The sequence below is a fragment of the Sciurus vulgaris genome (assembly GCF_902686455.1).
Source record: "Sciurus vulgaris genome assembly, chromosome: 10".
Lineage (NCBI taxonomy): Eukaryota > Metazoa > Chordata > Mammalia > Rodentia > Sciuridae > Sciurus > Sciurus vulgaris.
The window spans coordinates 42,437,413-42,463,329 of NC_136470.1; the positions used below are offsets into that span (position 1 = coordinate 42,437,413).

Consider the following 25,917-nt stretch of genomic DNA (forward strand, 5'->3'; position numbering starts at 1 on the left):
GTCAGGTTCACACCCTGTTTGCATGAGATTTTCCCTGTCACTTGCTGACCAGGTTTCTGGAGGTGCCACATTTTTCAAGCAGTTGCTTACTAAAAATGAACACCCAAGGGAACCATTGTCATGATTTCTGAGGGTCTCAACAACATCAGCAATATCTCAGTGGATATTTATGGGTATCTCAACCTACCAAATCATCTTTACTTATCTCTCAATTGTCAACATCAAACAAATAAACCTTATTCAAATTTTGTTCTATTTTTAATTATTAGAATGGTTCTAATATTATTTCTATTATTTTCACTGCAAATACACAGAATACCTGCTACTTCAAATAGAGTTTTCAGACTACTTTACTTATAATATGCCTTCTTTGTAAAACTATATTCAGAGTGCTAAAGTTTCATACTTTTTTTCAGACTAAACTTTTAAAATTTTTTAACTTGTACATTAAATTATATTAATGGTGTAACTTGTACATATCAATGAAGTTATGTAATATATATTACAAACCATACTTATAAATATATATAGCATTTATACATGCAAATATACATTATATATTTATTTATATACATATACGTATATGTATAAATATATATATATATTTATATATATATACTGTGTAATGTTTAAATCATATTAAACATATCTATCTCAAAATGTTATCATTTCCTTATAGTGAAAATTTTCAAAATAATTTCCCATAAAGTTTTGAAAACCACAGGTACTGATATTCCTTATAGCCACTCTACTGTACAACTGCATACTAGAACTTCTTGCTCCTGTCCAGCTGTCTCTCACTACCCATGGATTGCCTTTTCCTGTCCCGCCTTTCCTCCCACTCTTGTGGGCCTCTGACAACCACCATTCTACTCTCATCTTTTGCATCGTCATTCTACCTATGAGATCATGTGTCCTTATTTTCCTGTACCTGACTCATTTCGCTCAACATAATGATCTCCAGTTCCATCAATGTTGTTGCATATTCATTTTTATGGCTCAGTAGTATTCCATTGTGTTCATGTACCACATTTTCTTAATCCATTCATCCATCAATGGACCCTTAGATTGTTTACACTTCTTGGCTATTGTGAGTAGTGCTGCAGTGAACAAGGGGTGCAAATGTTCCCCCCAGTATACTGATTTCATTTCCTTCAAATGTGTACCCAGTAATGGAAATGCTGCATCATAGTTATTAATTAATAGAAGTGGAAATACTTCTATTTTTAATTTTTTGAGGAATCTCCATACTGTTTTTGGTAAGGCCTATACTATTGTGCATTCCTAACAACTGTGTGAAACGATTCCCTTTTCTCCACATCTTTGCTAGCGTTTGTTATCTTTAGTCACTTGGGTAATAACCATCTCATTGTGGTATCTCATTGTGGTTTTGATTTGTATTTCTCTGTTGAATAATGATGGTAAGCACTTTTTCATATACCTGTTGGCCAGGTATTTCTTTTGAGAAAAGTCTGTTTCTGTTCATTGTCCATTTTTGGGTTGTTTATTTTTTATTTTTTTGATTTTGAGTTGTTTGGAATTCCTTATTTATTCTGAATATTCACTCCTTATCAAATGTTATAGTTTGCAAATATGTTCTGCACTCTGCTGATTGTTTATTTTTCTGTGCAAAAGCTTTTTAGTTTGATGTAATTTCATTTGTCTGTTTTGGCTTTTATTATGACTTTTTTTTTAATCTTCTTGCAGTGCTGGGAATTGAACCCAGGCTTTGGACACACTACTTAAGCAATCAACCACTGCACTAAATCACCAGTGTTACCTAACAGAACGAAAAATCATTCTTCTGCCAATTATAACTTTAAAACATCTAATTTTTGAATTTGGGGACAAGAATTTTTTTTTTTTTTTTTTTTTTTTTTGCATTGCTGAGGATCAAGGTCAAGGCCTTGTCCATGCCAGCAGGTGTTAGGCCACTGAGCTCCATCATCAGATGTTTTTTGCTTTTGATTCTTACACTTATGGTGTCTTGCCCAAAGAATTCTTGACCATCTAGTGAAACATTTCCCTTATGAGTTTCTTCTAGGTGTTTCATTATTTCAGGTTTTACATTTAAGTCTTTAATCCATTTTTAGTGAATTTTGTAAGGCGTCTAGTTTTATTTTTCTGCATGTGGATATTCAGTTTCCCCAGGATCATTTATTGAAGAGCAAGTCGTTTCCAATGCATGCTCTTAGTACTTTTGTTGAAAATCAATTGGCTATAGATATGTAGGTTTACTTTTAAACTCTTTATTCTGTTCCATTGATCTTTGTGTCTGTTTTTATGAAAATAACATACTGTTTTGATGACTACAGTTTTGCAGTATATTTTGAAGTCAGGTAGTATAATGTCTTCTGCTTTGTTCTTTCTGATCAAGATGGATTTGGCTCTTTCTGTAACTTTTTAAAATAATGAATTAAGGGTTTGTTATATAGACAACACAAAATCTGGCACTTAAAACTTCACTGTACCCTAAAAAATGCTGAACCCATATTGGAACATATATTTAAACATAGACCTCAATATTTATTTTGCTCTTTATTTAAGATAGATATTATACATCAGATTCCTTAACTTTTGTTTTATGTGATTCTGATAGTGACATAAATATTGTTTATTTGTGTTTCATTTCCTGGATAGTTACATGGCAACTTACAATGTTAAGATCTTCTTGACTCTTAACAATTCTTAATCATTTCATATATTGTTGAAAAATCACAAAAGTTCAAGGGATGGACTTTTGCTACCTAAAGGATCATCTGTCTCAGATCTCTTGTGGCAATCAACATCTGCTGAAACTATTCTCTCAATGGTGTGTAGATCTGAACTACTGGGGATTAGAATAGATGCTTCCCCTGGGAGTCCTCTTAGATTGTCCTTCCCCTTGTTGTCTACTACAGTGAGTGAAATTTAGTCCCTGATAATAGATAGATGGTACATCCTTTAGCAAAATGATTTATCTCTGTATTTCCACTTTTACCCTGAGAGTCCAAAATTTGCCTCCAGGTTAAATACTCAATTATTTAGAATTTACTCAAATAAACTCTCCAGAGTCCTTTGTCACTTTCAGTATGACCTGACAGAACTCACAGGCAGGCATTGTGAACTGTGAATCAGCAAAACATTTCCTAAATCAGTGTGGAAAGATAGGTATATATAATTAGAAAAAAGATGGGGCAGATATGAGATATTATGTCTCAACATCCAGACATTTCATCAATTACACTCCTTTGCTTTAGAAATCAAACCTTGAAGTATGCCCAACCCATAGCAAATGAGCTGACTTCAGCTAAGCTTCTGGAACATTCTGGCTTTTGGCCAGATGTCTCATTTAAACTGTCTAAATTCATTAAGCTTAGAAAACTGAATTGCAGGATCTTTCAAGAACAGTTTCAGTTGGTGATTCCTACTCTAATTTCTGTTTCTTAGCAAACAGAACACAGTTTTGAACTCCAAACTAGTGCTGGATGTAATTTAGCAACTATGTAATTCTTCTGTCCAAAGAATCCCTAGAATTTTTGCTTATAGTCTTTATTCATCTCCTTTAATTTTTCTATAAGAATTCTATAGGGTTTATTCAGATAGAATAGAAAAAAAGATATACAGTTAGTCCAAAGTTAGTCCATCTTTAGGAGGCCCAAGTAATTAATATTGAAAATGTCAGCTTTCTTGATATTCATATAGTTTTAATGTAAAAATCTGGAAGGTGAAAGCTAAGATTTATAAGACATTCAAGCTGTTTAGCTCTTAGAGATGGATAAAAATTAGCATATAGTCTAATTCTGTATTCCTAACTGGCCTTAGTTTATGAATGAAAAATTAGTTGCATAGAAAGTTTAAGCAACTTGGCAAAAATTAAGTAGGAGTGCAAAGCTGGTCCCAGAAACCATGAACTTCTGATTCCTACATAATCAAATGAAGGAAGTAACTAAACCTCCCCCTCTGTTTCTACCCCAAATTACTTAGTTATATGCACTTGAATGTTGGGAGGAACTGGCCTTTAGGTTTGTTCTTGCAAATATAGGGAGCAAACGTTAACTTTATTTTTTTGTTCTTTTTAGATATACATGACAGTAAAGTATATTTTGACATATGACTTTTGATTGTGTTATGTTTGAATTGGAGGTCCCTCTGCAATTGAGGTTTTAGATACCCACCATATGCTGTGATTCTGGGATGACTCCAAGACATTGGAAACTTTTCTCAAATGCATAAGTAACTGGGGAGCATACATGTGGACATAGAGAGCTTTCAAGTAAATGCTTCATTTTAAAATCTGCTTAAATATGGCAAACATGCACATTAATAAATTATTTTTATAGTAATTAGTTGTACATTTACAATATACTAAGTTCTTGGTAGTATTTTATCTACAAAAACTTAAATTACCAACTAATTCCAAAGTTTAGATTCATCAATAAATTTACATCAGATAACTTTACCGTGGTAGAAAAAAACATATGCCAGATTATGACATCATATTATCTTATTAAATCCAAATTTTTGCGTGCCTCATTGAAAGAGGTATTTAGTATATGTGTATATGTATATATACATATAAAATTTAGTATATATATATATGTTGTCTATATGTATATATGCTATTTAGTATATATGTGGAACATTTTTAAAACATCTAATATATATCCCTAGTGTGTGTGTGTGTATTTATATATATCAGAAAAGGAATTTCTGAACATAGAAACAAAAACAGAAACAAATGATATGAACTTGATTTTGTTGAGGTAGATGGTGCGAGAGGAAGAGTGATTTGGGAGTTCAGAATCAAAAGCAGAATAGTGCATATGTTCTGTCCTGAATTATTTGCAGAAAATTTAGTAGTTAGACATCTGTATATTCAACTTATTCTAGTCCGATAGTCTCAGACCTACAAATGTCTAGCCTAAATGCAGAAAGCTTTATCATAAAGTGTGTCTAAATTAGAATTTAAGGTACACAGCTTCTTTCATCCATATTTCAGAACCAAACAGGACCCTCAAGTACTCATCCGATGTCTCTCTATACCAATAATATTGGCGCATTTGCAGTTACAGGTAGTGTTTGTGCTTGGTGTAAACACTTGTTATCTCAAGGAAGTGCTAGGTCCTTGATGGCTCTAGCTGATGGTGCTTAAATTATAAAATAAGCTTCACTAACATTAGGAAATTATTCCCTTTTCAAAAAAGGGAGAAGAGCCAATAAAAATGTGGAAAAACATATGGGAGGGAGGAGAGGAGGAATGGAAGGAAGAAAAAGAGAAGAATACAAAAGGGATACTGTTATGTTATCAAAATCCAGATGTTAGAAGATCAGCCATGGAAAATTGGATTCTTGCTTTCCTCTTACTGAAGTTAAAGCACAGAAATGGATAAAAATATCCCTCAAAATAGTGAGTGATGAAAAAAATGTCATTGCACTTAGTTTATATAAAATCACAGATAAATCATGAACCTCATTTGGACTATTTCCTTTTGTTGCTCGAGATTCGTCCCATACCATCAAAGTAGTACCTCTCAAATAAGGATGTTTTTGTTCCCCAGGGGATATTTGATATTATCTGTAGCCATTTTTGGTCACCACAACTGGAGATTAGAAATATAAACTAGATAAGAAAATCCAGGCTTGCTGCTAAACGTTTGGCAGTGCACATGAAAGCCCCCAGTTTAGGAATAATCTGGTCTGAAAAGCTGACGTCATTTCTCTAGAGAAGCCTTGTTCTCAAGGTACCCAACATGTGCAAAGAATGGAAGTAGGAAGACAGTTATGATCCCCATGTACACCAGAGTTGGTGTGTTAGTATATGAATGTAAGAATAAAATGTGAAATATATGTGTACACTGGACTACTATTCTGCTATTAAAAGAATTTCAAAATCCTGTCATTAGTGACAGCATGGAAGAATCTTGAGAGCATCACGTGAGGTGAAATAAATCAAGCATACAAACACAAATGCCACATGATCTGACTCACATGTGGAATCTAAGAAAGCTGATCTCATGAAAGTTGAGAGAGGAGTAGTGGGTTACCAGAGGCTGAGGTGTGTGGAGATGTCGAGGGATTGAGAAAGCCCAATCACTAGGTATTAAGTTATAGTTATATAGAAGCAAAACATTCTGGCATCCTATTTTACAGGATGTAGTGGTGCCAAACTAGCTCAGGCACAGGTAAGGGCCATGGAGTCAAGACCCCAGACTCCAAGAGTTGGGTGGAAGCAGGCTTGTGGCGAGCAGCCTGCAAACTTGTTTATTGCAGGAACAGGTTTACATTTTATAAGTTTCTTGTCCAATCACAATGTGCCACAGGGGATCAGACCACCAGGCTCCTATACAGGTTCCCTTGGTAACACTAGGTCAACTTGGGGCAGTTGTTTAACTCCTAGGTGGTCAAAGCAGAATATTCCTCTCTGCGAGTTTACACACTTGAGACAGTAACTGCTGCGAGCCAAGAACTAGGATTTCTCTCAACAATAGAACAATGATTGTAGTTGATAATAATGTACAACACATTTTAAAAAGGCTAGAAGAAATGACTGTGAAAATTTTGACCATAAATAAATGATACATATTTGAGGAGATAAAATGTTTAATCTGACTTAAACATTCTACAATGTATACAAGTATTGAAGCATCATATCATCCCATTAATATGTACTATTGTAATGATTTTATGTGAGAATTAAAAAATATATAAGTAATTTTTTATCTCATAGAAGTAGAGTAGAATGTTGGCTACCAGATTCTGGGTGGAGGGATAGGGAGATATTCCTAAAATTATGCATAATTAGTTAGAAATAAATTTTAAGAGATCTATTCGTACAGCAAAGTGATTCCTCTTTTAAATGACAATATATTGTATGTTGAAAAAAATTTCAAAAAGTTGATTTTGTGTGATTTCACCACAAAACAAGAACTATCTGAGGTAATACATTTGTCAATTAACTGGATTTAGCCATTCCACAATGCACATATACTGCAAGCAATCATGTTGTGTATAATGAAAACAATGTTATCTATCAGTTTAAAAATAATTTAAATGCCAGAAAATAAAATATATGTGATTTAGCTTAAAAACCCATTTTATATGACCCAATAACATTATTCTGCTGGTATTCTAATGATAAGGTGTCTATTTTAAAATACCATCTACATAACATCAAATTAAATAACAAACATCATGCCTGATATTGACGACAAAAACATAGCTAATAATGGTTGAACTTAACTTTTCCTTTGTTATTCTACTTTAAAATTTTACTTAGACTTATTCTACAAAGGTATAGAATAGTATCCATGTGCACAGATTAAAAATGTTTTAAAATTATTTTGGTGATTTAGGTTGGTAAAGTTATAACCATAATATTAATATTGAAGTCATTGATGTAGAATGTATATTATTTATGAAGTGAAATGAAAATGTTAAAGCATATGGAGAGTCTAAAATGCTGAATTTTTATGTATTGTGGCAAAGATTGAAAATTTTAGAAATACTGAAATCATGATGCTCAGTAAATCTTATATTCACTACTATTGTGGAGCCATTAAAATGTTTTAATGAAAGGACATTTAAAAAATACATTGTGCTGTGCTTTTTAAAATATTTATATTGGCTCCTTCTTATATAAATGTTTACACTTATTCTGAGAAACTAGATTCAACTTGCTACCTAAAAATATAATGCACATTTTAAAATGCTGAGAATTATCAGAGATCCTCAAAAGAATCTACTGTCTATAAAATAAGTCATTTTCCCACTTGATGGAATTATAGACTTCTTTATAATAAACAGGACGCCAGCAGGACAGGTAGAAACTAAGATTCTATTTTAAACTATGGGAATGCAAAGAGGAAGCTTAAAGGCAAGATCTTTTCACAGGGGGAGGATAACACAAGGATAATGGATTCTGCCTAGGACATTCCCAAATCTTGCTTCTGAGTTCATCCTTCACCAGGATGTTCAAGTAAAAAAAATTGTTAGTAACAGGGAGGCAGGCAGGAGAACTGTCTCCCAGGAAAAAAGGAACAATATCTTTTCAAGAAGTCAGCATGTACTTATGAGAAAGGGGATTCAATTAAGATCAATGAGCATTTATTGAATGCCTGCTCTGCACATTTGCCAGGATAACTTATTTAAATAGAAACCTCTTTTCCACTAGAGTGACTTATGCTCATTATTTCAGCTTTATAATATATTCAACTTTTCATAGACTTGGGATTTCAAATTAGAGTTTGGGAACTGATTTTACTTGCAACAATGGATATTACAAGATTAACTTCTACTGAAATATTTTACTAATGTTGAACATAAAGGGTTTGAAACTATATTCTTGAAACTGAAGACATTGTGACAACATAAACACTCACCTCCATTAAACTCCAAATTGATTTTGCTGGTTTGAGATTTCTTCTATAGTTTGTTTTCTAAATTTTAAATTAAATGTATACAATGTTGGTTTATTTTGCTTTCATTTAAAACTGTGGTGACCTGATGTTTGCTCACCATGGAAAATAAGAAATTTTTTAAAAAATTCTTTTTTAGTATTTTTTTTTTTAGCAACAAAAACAGCATTACTAACTTTGAACATTGGTTTGTAGTTGACAATGACCTTTCCTTTAGATCATCATTTCATAAATTTGTTAGCCCACTAACAAAGGTTTGTCAAACTACTGAAGGGATTGGAAAAGAAGAAAGAACAGAGCATTTATTGAATATTCTATTAAGGATAAGATATTTTGTAGTTGCTTCACCTATAAGTCCATTAACAATGACAAAAATGCCTAAATAATAATTAATAATCCTCAGTGATTTTTATTCTCCTGATTTCCTCAGGGTTAGATAGCATCATTTACAGGATGCCTGGCTAGGGAAAGGGTGAGGGTCTTAAATCTATGATTATCTTTGCATTCTCAGACCTAAGAAATTGCTATATTAAAAAATTAGAAGCTGGTATAATAACAAGCATTGTAGAATGCAACAGTTACAAAATGTGTCAGGAAGAGAAGAGAATTCAAACATTTAATGCTTTTATTAAAATAATTGACCATACATTTTACCAAATGTATTTCTCATTTGCATTTTATACAACCTTAAAATAAGATTTACACAGGTGAAAGCAAATAGCAATCGATTGAAAATCTTTCTGGAAATAATTTGCTTGAATCTGTAACCACATGCTACATTAGAGAACACACTGTACCAAATCCCATGCAAGTTAAAAGATTCAGGAGGGCAAAGATCCCCAGGAAGAGATGGGTATCATCGTACCTCAGGAGAAACTCCTCCAATAACCTTACATCTGTCTTCAGATCACCCTGGATTCTGTCCAAGCTTAAATATGGGTGTTGCTATCTTCTTCCCCCAAAAAATCACTTTTTAGTATTTCACAATTTTAAGAAATTTTGTTAAACTATGCTCAATACTCTCTGAAAAATAAGGATGAAAGACTAAGGATGAAAAATTTTTGGTGTGTTCCATTTTTAATCCTGGTTGAAAACAATTCCAAATAAATAGGCTCATGACTGACATTAGCTTAATGTTATTTTTAATTTTTATATTTTAATTGCAACAAGGAACCTTAATGACAAATATATGCCTTTCATTTCTAAACAGATAAGCATTTTCAGCATGGAAAGAGATTTTCCATTTTTCTTTTTCTTTTTTTAACCTGCCATCTATATACTTTCAGTAGTTTGGTTCCAGTAAAAAAGAAAGACGGGCCACTAAAAACATGTCAAAGTATCTCTGAGATTTTAAAATAGTTCATTTCTTTTGAACCATGAATGTAGCTTTATTTGATTTGTTAATTCTCTGAGTTCTTTAAGGAAGAGAAAGTATTTCCAGTGTTTCCATTTGGCATTTGATTAGATTTTGCTAAGTGCCACCCTGTAAGCCTGTTTTTGTCAAAATCAAGAAGAAATACTTGAAATATTGAGTGCCCCAAATCTGAATTTGGTCTAAGCATTTGAAACTACTGCCACTACCTCTTATTTTCTCAGTATAAGGGCCATAGACCACAAGAACCAGAATCACCTGGAGCTTATTGGAAATGCAGACAGTGGTTACACTGAAACTCCTGAACCAGAATTTCCATTTTAAGAAAAGTGTGTCTTTGATGCACTCTAAAGTTTGAAAAGAAATGTGCTCCCTTTTTGTATTTATTCACAGCAAGTAATTATCATGCCTTTTTGCCTGACATTTTCCAAACAAAAGGACCAGTGTGTTACTTACAATTGCCTCATTTTAAGTGATTAGCATAGTACTTCCCACATGGTTGACAGTGATAGATCTTTATTAAATGTGTATAGTAATTTGAGAGCAAATTCTTTGAATTTATACCTTTGTATCTCCTATAACACATATATGCAATATTATTTTCCTCTAGACAATAAGTCCTGAGAATGTAATCATTATATCTAACAATAAAATATTTATTTTAAATTGATTGTATAATAATTATGCATATTTGTGGGGTAGAGTGTGACATTTCAGTATAGATATACAACATGTAATGAGCAAATACATGTAACTAGCACATCCATCTCCTCAAACATTTATCATTTATTTGTGTTGGTAACATTTAAATGGACAATTTATAAATTAAAGAGTCATATTTTAACTATAATTTTGAGTTTATTAGTGAATATGTGTCAAGACAAGACCTAAGTTTATAAATATTAACAATTTTTTTGAACTAAGATGACTTGATTAAGTATAAATCTACTTTAAATCAACAAAAGTGGAATCTCAGTTCTGAGTTGAAAAATCAAAGTGTATTACATTCACTTTAGGTTATTTAGTTGTAGATGATTAATTAATGTGCCATAGTTACTATAAAATGTCAATGCTTAAGTGATTTTCTATTTTTTTGTATGGTTTTAAAAATTTCCCAAATTGTGGAAGTAATTTTGCTGTAGGTGGCATGATCCTTTGAATATTAAAATAGGATATCAAAATATTTTATCAGAAGCCCGTTTCCTTTCAGAACAGAAATACCACAGCAAATTGTGTTGGATTTGATTGTTTTGCATCTATATTCTATGTATTACCCATTTACATGGATGTGATTTTATACTCAAAGGGGGGAAAGATTCCAATCCGGTGGACATCACCAGAAGCAATAGCCTACCGCAAATTCACATCAGCCAGCGACGTATGGAGTTACGGGATTGTTCTCTGGGAGGTGATGTCATATGGAGAAAGACCATACTGGGAGATGTCCAATCAGGATGTAAGTGTGTATTTGTAGTTTATGAGTTATGAGTTCAGATTAAAAGATCAAGCTGTGCAAGGAAGTGGAGCATAATGAAACCAGGTGGCTCCTAGTTTGTGACATTGAAATTGAACACTTAGAAGAAATGAAACTGTTTCCAAGTCTTGCAAAGATATTAATTGAATTGCTTTTACAGCTTTATATGTTTTCCTAAATCAGGGGTTTAGGAATGTGATAAAATGACATATTTGTAACAAGAATGTAATAAAATAAATGACAATAAGGAAACCCACATGGAGTATTTGAAATATTTTCGCTACATTTTAACATTAGTAAAATTCATGGCTGTCATACTTCCTGGATTGAATTAATGCATCTATTCCAATATTTTGTTTACTTAAATTTTTAATCTTGCAAAGTCAAACCAAAACAACCAATCTCTACTATGCTGTATTAAACAACATGAGTTTAGTTAAAGTAACTGAAGTTTCTGAATAGAGAAAATAATATTTAATTTTCCATTATTACTTTGATATGATTTTTCAAAATGAATTTTGTTTTCATAGGTTTATGTTTTGCTAATGATTTAGTAAGAGGATGCTATTTATATATGGGATCAACATCTTTCCAGCCAGAAACTTTGAGTGATCCCAAAGATACAAAAGAAGGCAAACTAAGATGCTTTTAGTTATTTCCTGCTTATCACTTATAGAATTGTTTCTAATGTATTTTGATAAATAAATCTTTCTGTACTTCTTCCAACAAACTCTTTTTTAAAATAATATTGGGGGAAAATGGTTACAATTTCCCCTGTTTTTTCTAATTGCTTTTTACATCAGTAGATCGCAAAGTGTGGTGTCTGTAGCATCAACTTTTTAAAAAATCTTTATTGTATTTATTTATTTATTTATTTTGTGGTGCTGAGGATAGAACCCAGTGTCTCACATGTGCCAGGTAAGCACTCTACCACTGAGCCATAACCCCATAACCCTGTGGCAGCAATTTTAACATGGCATGAGAATTTGAATTTATATTTGTGTTTATACAAATTATCAGGCCTTACCCCAAGTAGATGGAGTCAGAAACTCAAGAATTGAGGGAAGCACAATTAAGTTTAAAAAACATTGCTTTAAGGGGTGGGGAGATAGCTCAGTTAGTAAAGTGCTTTCCTTGCAAGCACAGGGCCCTGTGTTTGACCCCCAGCACTGCAAAAAGAAAGAAAAAACAACAACAACAACAAAAAATTGCTTTACATATTTTAAAAATACTACAGAAATAGCAAACAATTAATTGTGTAGTGCAAAAGATTTCACCAAAGGAAGTTACTATGATTTGGTAGGGGCCATTTGAACTGTGGTGTAGCTAAAATGTGTACATTGGTTTTCTTTGCATTCATTCATATATTTCCTTAGTGATCATAAAATCAAGTAATTATTTCATTATAACAACAAATTTCCCTTATTACTTGACATTTGTAAATGTAATCTGAAAAGAATCTTTGCAAACACTTTTTCTAAATTTACTTTCTCTCAGTCTTCCTTTAAGTTGTATTTTTTATGCATGAAGAGTTAGTTATTTGCTTGATCAGCTATTATACTTTTAGGCATTTTAAATTGATAACTTTGAATCTAACTTTAAAATATTCTTATCAGTATAAACAGAGTAATAGAATAAGTCCAACCTCTTATGTCCCTGGAAACTTTTCTTCTTACTCAGGTAATTAAAGCTGTGGATGAGGGCTATCGCCTGCCACCCCCCATGGACTGCCCAGCTGCATTGTATCAGTTGATGCTGGACTGCTGGCAGAAAGACAGAAACAACAGACCCAAGTTTGAGCAGATTGTCAGCATCCTGGACAAGCTCATCCGGAATCCCGGCAGTCTGAAGATCATCACCAGTGCAGCAGCAAGGTGACACATTAGATTTTGCATTCTGCACTCCAATATGCGTGTTTGCTGTCTCCAAGGGAATGACCTCCCACCCAAACCCAACTGCATTCTTTGAAACTTCCATTTCTCAAGATGGGAGAGATATGCTTTCTTTTCTTGTTCTTCAGGGGGAATTCTCATGCTACTTAATATTGATGGTGAAACTCTGAGATGTCTTTAACTTTCACATTGACTAGAAGTGTCTCTACATCCATGCTTGTTTTAGATTTGGGGGAATGGGAAAATCTGACACACAGTTTCTTCTCACTAACTCTCCATTGTTGGAAGAAAGAGAAAGGAAGAAAAAAAAGGGGAAGGATGGAAGGAAGGAAGGGCATAAGGAAGGAAAGAAGGAAAGGAGAAGGGAAGAAGGAAAAGTCAGCTTTATTTTTTATTTAAAGTAAAGCTTCAAAAAAAGATTAATAGCAATGTATTCAGAACTTTACACTAATTTATAGAAAGTAATTTCCCACTATTTTGAAAAAAATATTTCTTTAATGTATATTGAGTAACAATTATGATGCTAGATAAAACTAGTGAAGGATAAAACTAAGAATAAAATAAGGTCCATATCCCAGGACAGCAACACAATGTGAACTCATTCTAAGTATGATGCAATCCTGAATGTGTCATGTACACTAAGTTGTGTGGGTACTGTTTTAGTCAACTTTTTTGATGCTATGACTAAAAGTACCCAACCAAAACAATTATAGAGGAGGAAAAGTTTATTTGAGCGCTCACAGTTTCAGAGGTTTTAGTCCATAGAAGGCAGTCTCCATTCCTCAGGGCTCAAGGTAAAGCTGAAAATCATGGCAGGAGAGGGTGGTAGAGGGAAGCAGCTCACATCATGGCGATCGGGAAGCAAAGAGAGTCCACTCGCCAAATACAAATATATATCCAAAGCCACGCCCCAATCCCACCTCCTCCAGTCACACCCCACGACTTCAGTTACCACTCAGTTAATCCCTATCAGGGGATTCAATCACTAATTGAGTTAAGACTCTCCTAACCCAATCATTTCTTCTCTGAACCTTCTTTCATTGTCTCATACATGAGCTTTTGGGGGACACCACATCTAAACCGTAACAGGTACTTATTCCAGTCAAGAATTGCCCAAGTTTCCTTAGTGTTTTTGTGCAATGGTAAACTACAGTGCACCTACAAAGGACAATAGAAGAAATGGTGAGGAGAGGAATTTTGTGAAGTTTCATATCAGATAAAGAAATAACAAAAGCAAGGCTATCTGTAGTGTTTACTAATCTAGATCTGACTATGCACATGTATGATGATGTATAGTTTTGGGGGCTTTTAGTTTTTTGTTCTGATTTATTATATGAACTAGTACATATTTTACACTTTTGAAAACTTTCCTCTTGGCAACTACTGAGCAAAGAGCATTAGATCTGTTTGGAACTTCTAACTGTGATTATACTCTAAAAGATTTGAAGACTAATGAGTCCAGATAGCTTTATAATCAATGGAGTTTTCTCAGTACAATGACCAGCACACTATTGTACACTTCTATGGATCTTTGCATAACCAGTTACTTCTCTGCTAGTCTCAATTGTGCTATTTCTAATTTCCATTAATGCTATACTACTTTGTTGTTTCCATTGCTACAAAGTTTGTTAACTACAGCTGTCATTTAAGTTATGGAAAATTCCTTGTTTTTCACTTCTCATTGTTTGTTTAAAGATTAGAGTGGGTACATGCGTTTGTGAATATGTAGAGACATAAAAGTTCAATTAATTATGTTTTTATGCAATATTTTAAAATTAATATTGCAATGCAATATTTTAAGAAATCAAAGTTAATACCCCCAAATCTATAATGAACAAAAACATCAACATATTAAATAGAAAAGAACTGAAAGAAACCAAGCAATATTGGAACACCAAGCAAAAGGAAAAATGAACTCCCCTACCCAGATGCTTATGTGTGTCAATTTCTATCTCTATTATTATTGTTGACAAAGAATAGTTGTATATATATATTGAAGGTGTACAATTTGTTTGATGATTTTGTTTTTTGACCAGCGATTGAGCACAATGGTGCTTAACCATGGAACCACATCCCTAGTTCTTTATTATAATTATGTTTTTTACTTTTTTTATTTTGACTGGCTTTGAATTTACAATCCTCCTGCCTCTGCCCCCGGAGCTGCTGGGATTGTAGGTATGTACTACTATGACAAGATCAATGATATTTTGATATACATATACATTATAAAATGATTACCACTATCAAACTAGCATATCCCTAACTTCACAGTTACCTTTTATTTATTTAAACAATTGTTTTTTGTGGTTCCAAGAAATAAAACTAGAACCTTACACATGTTAGGAAAACATTCAAAGAGCTCCTTTTTTTTTTCTTTCTTTCTTTCTTTTCTTTTCTTTTGTTTACTTTATTTCACAACAGGGTCTCACGAAGTTGCGCAGGCTAACCTTGTGCTTGTTATCCTTCTGCCTGCCTTAGCCTCCTGAGTAACTGGGATTGCAGGCATGTGCCGTCATGCCCAATGGCATTTTCTTCTTTTTAAAGGTGGAATTTGAGATAGAGAACACAATTTTACATTTTTAATCCCTTTATCTGTTGTTGATATTTAGGTTATTTCATCTCTCGACTTGTAAAAATGGTGCAAGGAATATGAAAGTGCAAATATATCTTCAATGTAAATTTTATTTACTTTGGTTACATAGTCAAAACTGGAATTGCTGGATCATTGTAGTTTTGACTTACATATCCCTGATGATTAATCAAGTTGAGCATCTTTTCATATATCTTGTGGTCATTTGTAGGTCTTCCTTGGGAAAATAGCTATTCAAGTCTTTTGTCTTTTGTCTATATTTATTTATTTGTTTGTTTGTTTGTTTGTTTATACTTTTTTGTACCAGGGATTGAATCCAGGGGCAATTTACCCTGAGCTACATCCTCAGTTCATTTTATATTTTATTTTTAGACAGGGTCTTACTAAGTTGCTTAGGGCCTCTCTCAGTTTCTGAGACTAACTTTGAACGTGTGACCCCCAGTCGCAGCCTCCTGAGCCTCTGGTACCCAGATCTTTTGTCTATAATCAGGTTATTTGTGGAGTTTTGTTTGTTTGTTTTATTTCTGTTATTTCATTTGTGAGTTTCTAATAAATTATGAATACTAACCCATTATGGATATATGGTTTGTAAATATTTCTTCTCCATTCTGAAGAAATATTTCTTTGCTCTGAAGAAACTTTTTAAGTTGATGTACTTCTTATTTTATTTTTGCTTTTGTTGCCTGTGCTTTTGGGGCCATGTCCAAAAACGTATTGCCAAGATTAACACATCATGGAGCCTTCCCCTATGTTTCCTTGTAAGAATCTTATGGTTCAGGTCTTCAGGTCAAGTCTTTAGTTCATTTTGAATTGAGCATAGTGAGCAAACACTATGTAGTTTTCCCATTATATTTGAATAAAGTGAATAAGGAGAATCTGAACACACTGTTAATATCAGTATGTGAGAGCATTAGTTTATTTATTGGAAATAACATTTAGTGGTTACTAAGATTAAAGTTTGTGATAAATCTTTAAATGAAACTTCCCATAAGTTATTCCACAAGGATGAATCTCTGTTATAAACTTCACAGGGAGAGATAGTGCAGGCTCTTTTGGAATCTACCTGACAGTTTAACAGCTAACAGGATAGCAAACCTGTCCTTGCTGGGGCCATATGGTCCTCATTTTACACCTTGAAGCCATTTCTTTGATCTTTACTCACTAGTAGTCATAGCAAAGAAAACATTTTTCAACTTCTTCATATCATAAAAAAACATTTTAACAATGCCCATAGGATACTATTATTGATATAAAACTGATTTATGTAATATGATGTTTGGATATTCAACATCAATTTTATGGATATAGAATTAATATTAGATCATAGTATATTAGAATATTTTCCAGCATCCAACTTTCAATATGCTTCATTAACTGACTTTTTCTCTTTACATACACACATACACTCATGATGGAAGATTATATTTTATACAATTTTTTTACTACTATGTATTCTTTAATACCTGAAAAAAGTTTGCTTGTTTTCTCACAATACACTTAGTTTTAGGAAAATAGGAACATTTTTGTACAAAGTGCCATTCATATTAATCACCAAATGTAAAAGCTTGGTGAATTTTATATTTCTTTGTTGTCATTAAAACACATAACTTGGTAGATTATGTCATTATGGTTATTATGAACAATGTCACATTGCCATGCAAGGATTTCAAGAATATTTTTTCCTTCAGAAAATTTGCTTTCTCTCTTTTAACAGTATTGATTTTATTAATTTCTATAGTTGATTAAATTCATTCTTCCCTCATTCATCCATTTAATTTTCAGTGAGCCCTTGAAAGATATTCGATTGAAAAAATAGGGATTATTTGGGAAGTTCTAACAGCAATAAAAAAATACAATGGGACCTGTGCTTACCCATTCTGTCTCTTTTCTAATAAATTGTCAGATGACGTGTCCCTCTAACTGTCAGAGACTAATCCATCTATTTTCCCTTTTCTTCCTGTCTGTCCCTCTCTCCCACTGCTATGTCCAGGTAATTTCTTTCCATATAATCTTTGTCATAAAAGCATATCATTGTTACACTATTTCTCATATTTCCTTGGTAATAAGAATCATTTGGGGAAATTAGTTAGCTATACACCTATCCTGAGGTACTGACTTGGAGTCTATAGGAAAGGAAAATAGAACTTGGACATTTGATAAAAACTCCAAATGATTTTCATCAGGGATAGAACTCAGGGGCACTTGACCACTGAGCCACATCCCCAGCCCTATTTTGTTTTTTATTTAGAGACAGGGTCTCACTGAGTTGCTTAGCACCTCCCTTTTTGTGAACCTGGCTTTGAACTCTGGATCTTCCTACCTTAGTCTCCTGAGCCACTGGGATTACAGGCATGTGTCACTGTGCCTGGCTCAAAACTTTATTTCTGCAGAGATTAAAAACAGTGACCACAGACTCGTTTAGCAGTTCCAAATCTCAGCCTAATAATGGTGGTTTTCACTACAATATAACCAATTCTACTTCTCTAATATCATTTAGTTTCTAATAAAGTCCTCATATCTCATGGTTTATCAGGAGATCTAGAAATAGTGGAGCATGCTGCTTTAGATAGGTTGACACTGAGCCATCCCTCATCCCAACCTTCAAGACTATAATTTTCAGCTCTTTCTTGCCACTTCCTTGTTGCCCTGGAGTCCAAGGATCTTAGTGAAGCCTCTAAATACTTCAGTCACTTAATCCATAAGGCACTAATTCAAATGTCTACAAGTGCAAGAAATTAATTGAGAGCATTGAATGCTGCGGTTGTGTATAACTGGGTATGGTTGGAGCAAATGGAGACTTTAGCATTCTTGTAAGGGGACTATGGAGTGAATCTTTGCCAGTGGATGGCAATCCTAAAAGGAAAAACAAAAATGAAACATTCATTTGTATCTGAGAACATTGTATTGACTCCTACCTACAGAGAAAGAAAAACCCCTCTATTTAGAGCTTTGGAGGACAATGCCAATTACAATTCAGAAGGATCTGAAATACTAGATAGAAACAAGCAACAGAGACTTAGGATGAGATTTAAGCCATTACAGAAAACCACAGTTCATGGACTTTTTAAAAACAAGGTAGAATGGACTGTGTTATCAAAGGATGCAGAAAGGTAAGAAAAAGAGCATTGAGGAAAAAGGTCCTTCAATGAAGCTATGAGAAGGACATTGAGTTCTTTTTGGTGAACTATTTTGATTCCCGTAGAGTGATATGCATGAAGTTTTAAAAGATCTATTTGTAACTAGATGATGAAAAAAACAATCGTGCTTTTGAGAAATTTTGGAAAAAAGAAAATTAATTATAATACACATGTATAAAAGAGCAAAAACACCCTCAGAGAAATCTCTCTTAAAGATTTTTTATGTAGTTTTTTAAAAATGTCTTTTGGACATACATGATGGTAACATTCATTGTGGTATATTCATATTTGTAACCTAAGAAAATTAGAACTTGATAGAAAATGCTCTTTACAAGATCCTCTTTGGTTCCTAAGTGTGATGATTGGGTGTTCTCACTACTGTGTGAGATGTGGCCCCCTCCAAACCTAGGCACATTACCCATCTGATGTGGGAAAAAAACAAAGAAAGAAAAAGTCCCTAGCGCAGTCAAATTCACAGGAATGAAAGTACAGTGAGTTGATCTGGAGCCTGGGCAGAGGGACCGAAGTATTATGTGTAATGGGGGCAGAGTTTCAGTTTTGAAAGATAAATGAGGCTTCAGAGATGTAAGAGAGTGATGTTTGAACAACAATGCAAATACACTAAATAGTGCTGCACACTTCAGTTAAGAAAAGGTTAAGGCCAAAAAGTGTGTGTCATATATATTTTAAAAATGAAAACACTACTTTAAAAATAATGCATAAATATTCTGCAGATCCAATTATACATAACTAATTTAATTGAAATTATTGTAATGAATTGTTACAGAGCATTCATTGCTAACTTTGATTTTTTATTAATTTGTAGCATAAATAAGAACAAATATTAACAATACTAATAATTTTCCCTGTTAATGGCAATAAGCACATATTAGGAAGAAAGCTTCTGATCTCTACGAGAACAGAATGTAATTCTTTTTGAGAATAACTGCTGTCTTGACAGATGATTCATCCTTCAAGATAAATCTAATGACCAAAAAACAATCTGCCTTTATTTCTCAAAACAACTTTGACCTGGAATTCTGAAACTGACAGGGTGACTTTGCTCACTGAGCAAATATAATACAGAACATTTTAGAGGAAAGCTGATATACCAAATACCCAGGTGACTTGTTTTTTATTAAATCTTAAAATCAAAATAACCACCTTTGCCACAGGGAGGATTTAAAGCAGATATGATGGCTATAACTGCTAAGATTTTTGTCCTTAACAGCTAAAAATAATTAAAATAAATTTAATGACTCTACTGCTCTTTAATGTGTCCTTTATGAATTAGTCTTATTCTAGATAGTATATTTATCTACACACACACTCACTCAAAATTATTTTAATTAATAATGACAAATTAAATTTATTTAATCTTAACTGAATTTTTAATGTTGAGATAAAAAAAATCAAGGTCAGCATCAGCCCACATTAAACTAAATTGAAACATATAAGATATTTCTCCTGAAATATAGTGAGAAGATAATTTGAAATTTAAAAAATGTTATAAAATGTACTGAAAAAATGTTTTCAGACAATATTAAAGTAGATGTCATTAGTATTTTAGACTTAAGAAATTACTCTGATTTAACATATTTGCTGAAACTATTCAGATCAAAAATAATAATTACAGAGCTAAAGCATGCATCTCCAACACTATTTATACCTCTAGACTAAACTTCACAGGCATATACTTATTCACTCACGAAATGAGTGTTAATCATAATTTTGATACCTGAAAATAAAGTCCTTTGTAAGCCAAAAGTTGTGAAAGTATCATTTATAATTCAATCCAGAATTCTAAAGCAGAATTGAAATAAGGTAAGATATATAAGAAGATATTCTTGGGATGGCAGTTGTTAATTGACATAATGATGCTGATTTGTATGCAACTTTTTATAACCAAAATAGGAATTGATGGGAAGAAAATGCATGTGTACCTCCTTAATGCAGCAGTATGAAAGCCCATAAAAGAATAATTCACAAACCCAAACACAAGGAGGGAGAGAGAAAGGGAGGAAAGTTATTTTTTTGCTTCCCTTGAGCAAACATGTAATTTCTATGATTTCTTTTTAATGACTGCGGTCTGCGGCCAGTAGGCACTGATTTATGAAAAGCTGTAAAAGATCAGGTGGAACTCTGTAGGACATCGTTTACAGCTGCACGGATTGAAACCTATCTAATTTGTCTAGTAAAAGTGTGAGCTCACGGTGCACATCACCCGGCCCATAAATTTCCCCTTCAGACCCAATGTCTGGGGCTGGGTCTAAAAAAAAATGCAATGCTCACAGCTGCTCAAAAACCCAGATTCCCTTGGTGCGCATGAAGAGACATCACAGGCTCTTCACAGTGAGAGACAAATTCCTATCCATTGATAAACTCTCCAGATGTCCTCTCAGAGGAGGAAAGGAACCAATTTTTATTCGAAATCCCCAGAGAAATCCTGGAAGTGGAAAAATGATACTTTGCGGGACTGGTTATTCTGAGGTCACTGGCATTAAATTAGGTCATTTTTTTGTCCTGGTTGTACTTTGATCCAAGTCATAAACAGAAAAACTCAGTTGGGGTCACTCTAATCCCTAATCCGCACGTCCTGTTCTATTTCAATTTGTTTATACTAATTTTCTCCAAACTCTTGTTAAGTCTGGCTGAAGTGTTGAGTTTAAAAATACAGACCATTTTGAGCTGGGAAGAAAACATTATGCATTTTGTTATTAGGCACACTTCATAAATATTCTGAATAAATGTCCTGGGGTTTGATTCTTTGTACCCACAAACCCATAAATAAAAAAGTATTACTATTCATGGGACTAAGAGTAGACATTTGGTTCTGTAATACAGCTACTGTGGACATAGAAACTGTGATATGCATGTGTGTGCATGTGTGCCTGCTTGCCTGTGGAGTTTATTAACCTATTGTCTCTTTTCTAGACCTCTCTTCATTTTTCTTGTAAAATTTTCTAACACCTTATTTAATGCTATTTCTATCAACTTTACTTACTGGTTCAATGACTTATCTAAAGAGTTTGATATTATATCTACTGCTTGCTAGTGATAAAAGCTATTTCACTCACAGTAGCTATCCTAAAACAATCTGAGACTAGTTTGTAAGTTTGGGAACCTGGATTGAATATTTGTATTTGTAATTTCTGAAGTATTTCAGAAAGTCACAAAAGATAAGAAATTTAAATTACAAAAATAAATTGACTTTGATTCTTTTGTAGATGAGTAATTTAGAGAATCATAGAAAATTACTCATATAAATATTCAGAAAAGAATAATTTATAAAATATCATATTTTGTAGTTTCCTAGGCATCACTAAAGAAAAAGAATTAATACTTTTTTAAATACTTTTTTTGTCTCTGTTTTTCAGAAAACCTCTGAGAGTTAGTTAAAACTAAATCAAATCACATAAATATAAATTTGACTCTATAGTTAAATTTTCAAATTCATAATTTAAAGACTATACAGAAGGATTTCAGTTTTCAAGATTAGTCTAAGAGAGAGAAGTTAGGAAAATCCTCAACTTTGAACTCTCCTTAGGTTTACAAATGATCATGATAAGTAAGGAACCAGCTATTGTTCTTTATTTTTCACAGAATATGGAAATACAGACAGAACTACAATGCAATGCTACCATTTTTTCTTAAATTCCATATTAAAATTTAACCATTTTAATCTAATAATTTTAATGCATCCCCATAAATACCTAGATGTGGAGTCAATTTGCAGGTTTCTTCTCTGAGCAAAAGCATGCAGGTCTGGGGTATGATTGAAGAGGATAAATCTGGAGAATTAAAAATCAAAATGTACCTTTCCAATTATAAAATAGATATTAGGCTATGATGCATATATTTGTAATGTTAATAACATTTTATTGCAATAATTGAAACTGAAATGACATAAAGTAGAATAGAACATCTATTTACAAACACTCGCTATGGAATCATTGTGAGCTTGTAGAAGTTATTGATTGTTCTAATGAGGGCCCCAACAATGCTCATTTGACAGGGTAGTTGCACTATTGTGTACATAATATTTCGTGTGATAAAATTCTAGCTACTCAAAGAGGTAATTAACAAGGTCACTGCATTCCCAGCATTTTATATGAAGTGGCATTTACAACACAATTTACTTTTTAAAGTTTTAGGAATATAAACCATTTCAGTGAGTCTGTTACCTTAATTTTGAATAATGAACAGCTAACAGAGCATGCTCAGTATGAGGTAGGAACACTCTGAATATGGCCTATATATGCTCATTTCATCGGCAGTTATGGGAAATCTGTATTATTATCATCATTTGCAATTTACAGGTGAGAAAACAGACAAAAAGCCCTCATGGTCATATAGAGACAGCGCATGCTATGCCCAGGGTTCATCTCAGACCCTGTGGTTCTAGTATATATTCACTGAACCACAATACTTCATAGCATGTAAAAGTCAAAGTGGTCACATCATGGAACCATAGAGAGCTTAAGAGGAAATGGTACCTGCAATATAAATAATAGCAGTCAAAAGTGTGGGCTCTGGTATAAAATAACTTGCGTCTAAATCCTGGCTCTGCCTCTTTTGTCTGAAGGAACCCACACTTTATTTTCTGCTCCATATCTAATATAAGGGGCTAGAATTGTTGTTTAACTAATATTGTAAAGGTTAAAGTCCTTCACGTAGGTAATGTGCTTAGCTTAGTGCCAGGGACATCATAAAGGGCAGGGGATGTGGCTCAGTGGTTAAGTGCTCCTGAGTTCAATCCTCAGTAACCCCCCCCCCAAAAAAAAAGAAAGACAGAAAGAAAAAGAAAAGGAGAGGAAAGGAAAGAAAGAAAACAAAGGCCTTCTTCATAGCTATTTTGTGCTCAAGCTCTCTTCCTTAAGAGAAAAAAATAAGTAAACAAAAGTATGAGGTATAAATTATCTACCCAATAACTGGCCCCAGTCTTATAAGTCAAAGGACAATTAAAAAGGTCACGGAAAACTGAAAAAAATACCCCAAAGGGAGTTCACTAACAGGTTGTTTTTCATGACTTCTCAGGGACACAGATATAGTCTTCTTCATTTCCTTCATGTCATTTCTGCATTTTTAGATGCAACAGATCTCGCAGGTGTTCATAGGTCTGTGATCAGATCTGTCATTACACGGAACAACTCTAGAAGTCCTTCTTGTTAATGCTGATTTTATTATACAATATAAATCACAATCACTATTTACATCTATCTGTGTATCTCTGAATATATAGCTAGATATAAATATATATACACATATACTATATACCATATATCATATCATATATTTATTTGGTGTGTCAAATATATATTTTATTTATTATTGCTCCTATGCTTGTCTATTTCTTTTGCAATTTTGACTGTTAATAACATTTGTAACATTATTTAAATCTTTGCTGAGTTTATGTTCTGCTCTTCTTTAAACAGCAACCTGTATAAAGTTCACAGCAAACATTCAGTGAGTAGGTTCTAATGTAGAAACAACTGAATCTATCAGCCAGACAGATAGTAAAATATGTATTGTCTTATGTATGCTATAATTGTATCCTAAATTACCTCCGTTTTTGTTAATGATTAAACAAATTGAATTATTAAAAAATGTATGGATCTATTTATGCCTTTCACTGGCAATGCTTCAGTGGTTTCAAAAGCAGTCATGAGTCCAGAGGGGAGCACTTAGACAGGATGATTACACAGTCTTCTCCAGGCTGCCAGCTTGAACAGATGAAGCCTTCATGGCAGATCAATTCCACAAATAAACAGGAACACCGTGTGAAATCTGGAAGTTCCTGCTGATGATGGTGTCAAATTTTGACACATGGCAACTCTGCTGACTCCTGATCTCTCTCCCCTTGGTATTCCCTTTTCTCACAGACCATCAAACCTTCTTCTGGACCAAAGCAATGTGGATATCGCTACCTTCCGCACGACAGGTGACTGGCTTAATGGAGTCCGGACGGCACACTGCAAGGAAATCTTCACAGGCGTGGAGTACAGTTCTTGTGACACCATAGCCAAGATTTCCACAGAGTAAGAAATAGTTATTAAGAAGGATGAATGATCATAAACTTTCTACTGAATACACCTGTTTTGGAATAATGTATTATTAATAATACTTATACCTCTGAAGTACAAGCCCAGTGTCTCCTACATCTACTGGGCTGTTCCCTGAACCTTCTTTTGACCCTTCTAGCTTAATATGTGATGAGGAGTCTTCCTCTCTCATGAGTGAACCCCAGGAAAGGTAACTACTTAGTACTCTGATGTTCACAAAGACTCATGAACCCAAGCTCCTATTTTAAAACACAGACAGACATAGCATAATGGTTATTATATAATAACAATGTCATTATTTCTATAGAAATAATAATCAATTTTAATGACTGTATTTCTGAGACAGGGATCATTTGATATCAGGAATCTTTTGATATAAAAAAACTCCTAGATTTAAGCCAAAGGGATTTATAAAGAATCAAGTGAATACAGTGAATAATCATACAAATGTGTCATCATTCACAAGATGTGGTAATTGGACACTTGAAAGTGAAGATCTAAAAGTCACATCCTTCTGTGAATGAAGGCCAGTTTACTTCATTTCCTAATGTGATTGCATTGTTTTCTTTTTTTGCTCAGTGACTTTTCCTATTTTCGATGCACAAAGCTAAAAATGGCTTTCTCAATTCTAAGTCATACTGCCACTAAATTGGCCAGGAAATAATGCTGTAAATTCTGAATACCCAGAAAAGAATCTAGGACTGGCTCAGTTTCACTTGTAATTTGGCACCTCCAAAGTCATATATTTGTGGTGATTTGTCACTTCTGTTCCAAAGAAGAAAGGTGAGATGTCATTGACCTGATTCTAGTAGGGGCCCTTTCTTGAGGGCAAGATGGAGGAATGTCCCAAAGAAAGAGATTCATACTGGTCAGATAAACCAAAAGTTGTCCAGGGTGTTGTAGCTTGCAGTTTGTTTGAAAACTGTGTTCATCTTTCTTCAGTCTTTCTGTCTTTGCTGTGGTCAATTAACAAAACTCATTAGGCCTCTCAGAT

At 33.5% G+C, this 25,917-nt stretch overlaps 1 protein-coding gene across 2 annotated transcripts in view; it reads left to right on the forward strand.

The window, feature by feature from the left end:
• EPHA3 (EPH receptor A3) overlaps positions 1-25,917 on the forward strand; it is a 340,031-nt gene that overhangs the window by 308,607 nt on the left and 5,507 nt on the right. For both annotated transcript variants that reach the window (XM_079155919.1, XM_079155920.1), the window contains exons 14-16: positions 11,075-11,224; positions 12,923-13,116; positions 24,744-24,899. In XM_079155919.1, the coding sequence (XP_079012045.1) occupies positions 11,075-11,224; positions 12,923-13,116; positions 24,744-24,899 (500 nt within the window). The remainder of the gene's footprint in view (positions 1-11,074; positions 11,225-12,922; positions 13,117-24,743; positions 24,900-25,917) is intronic.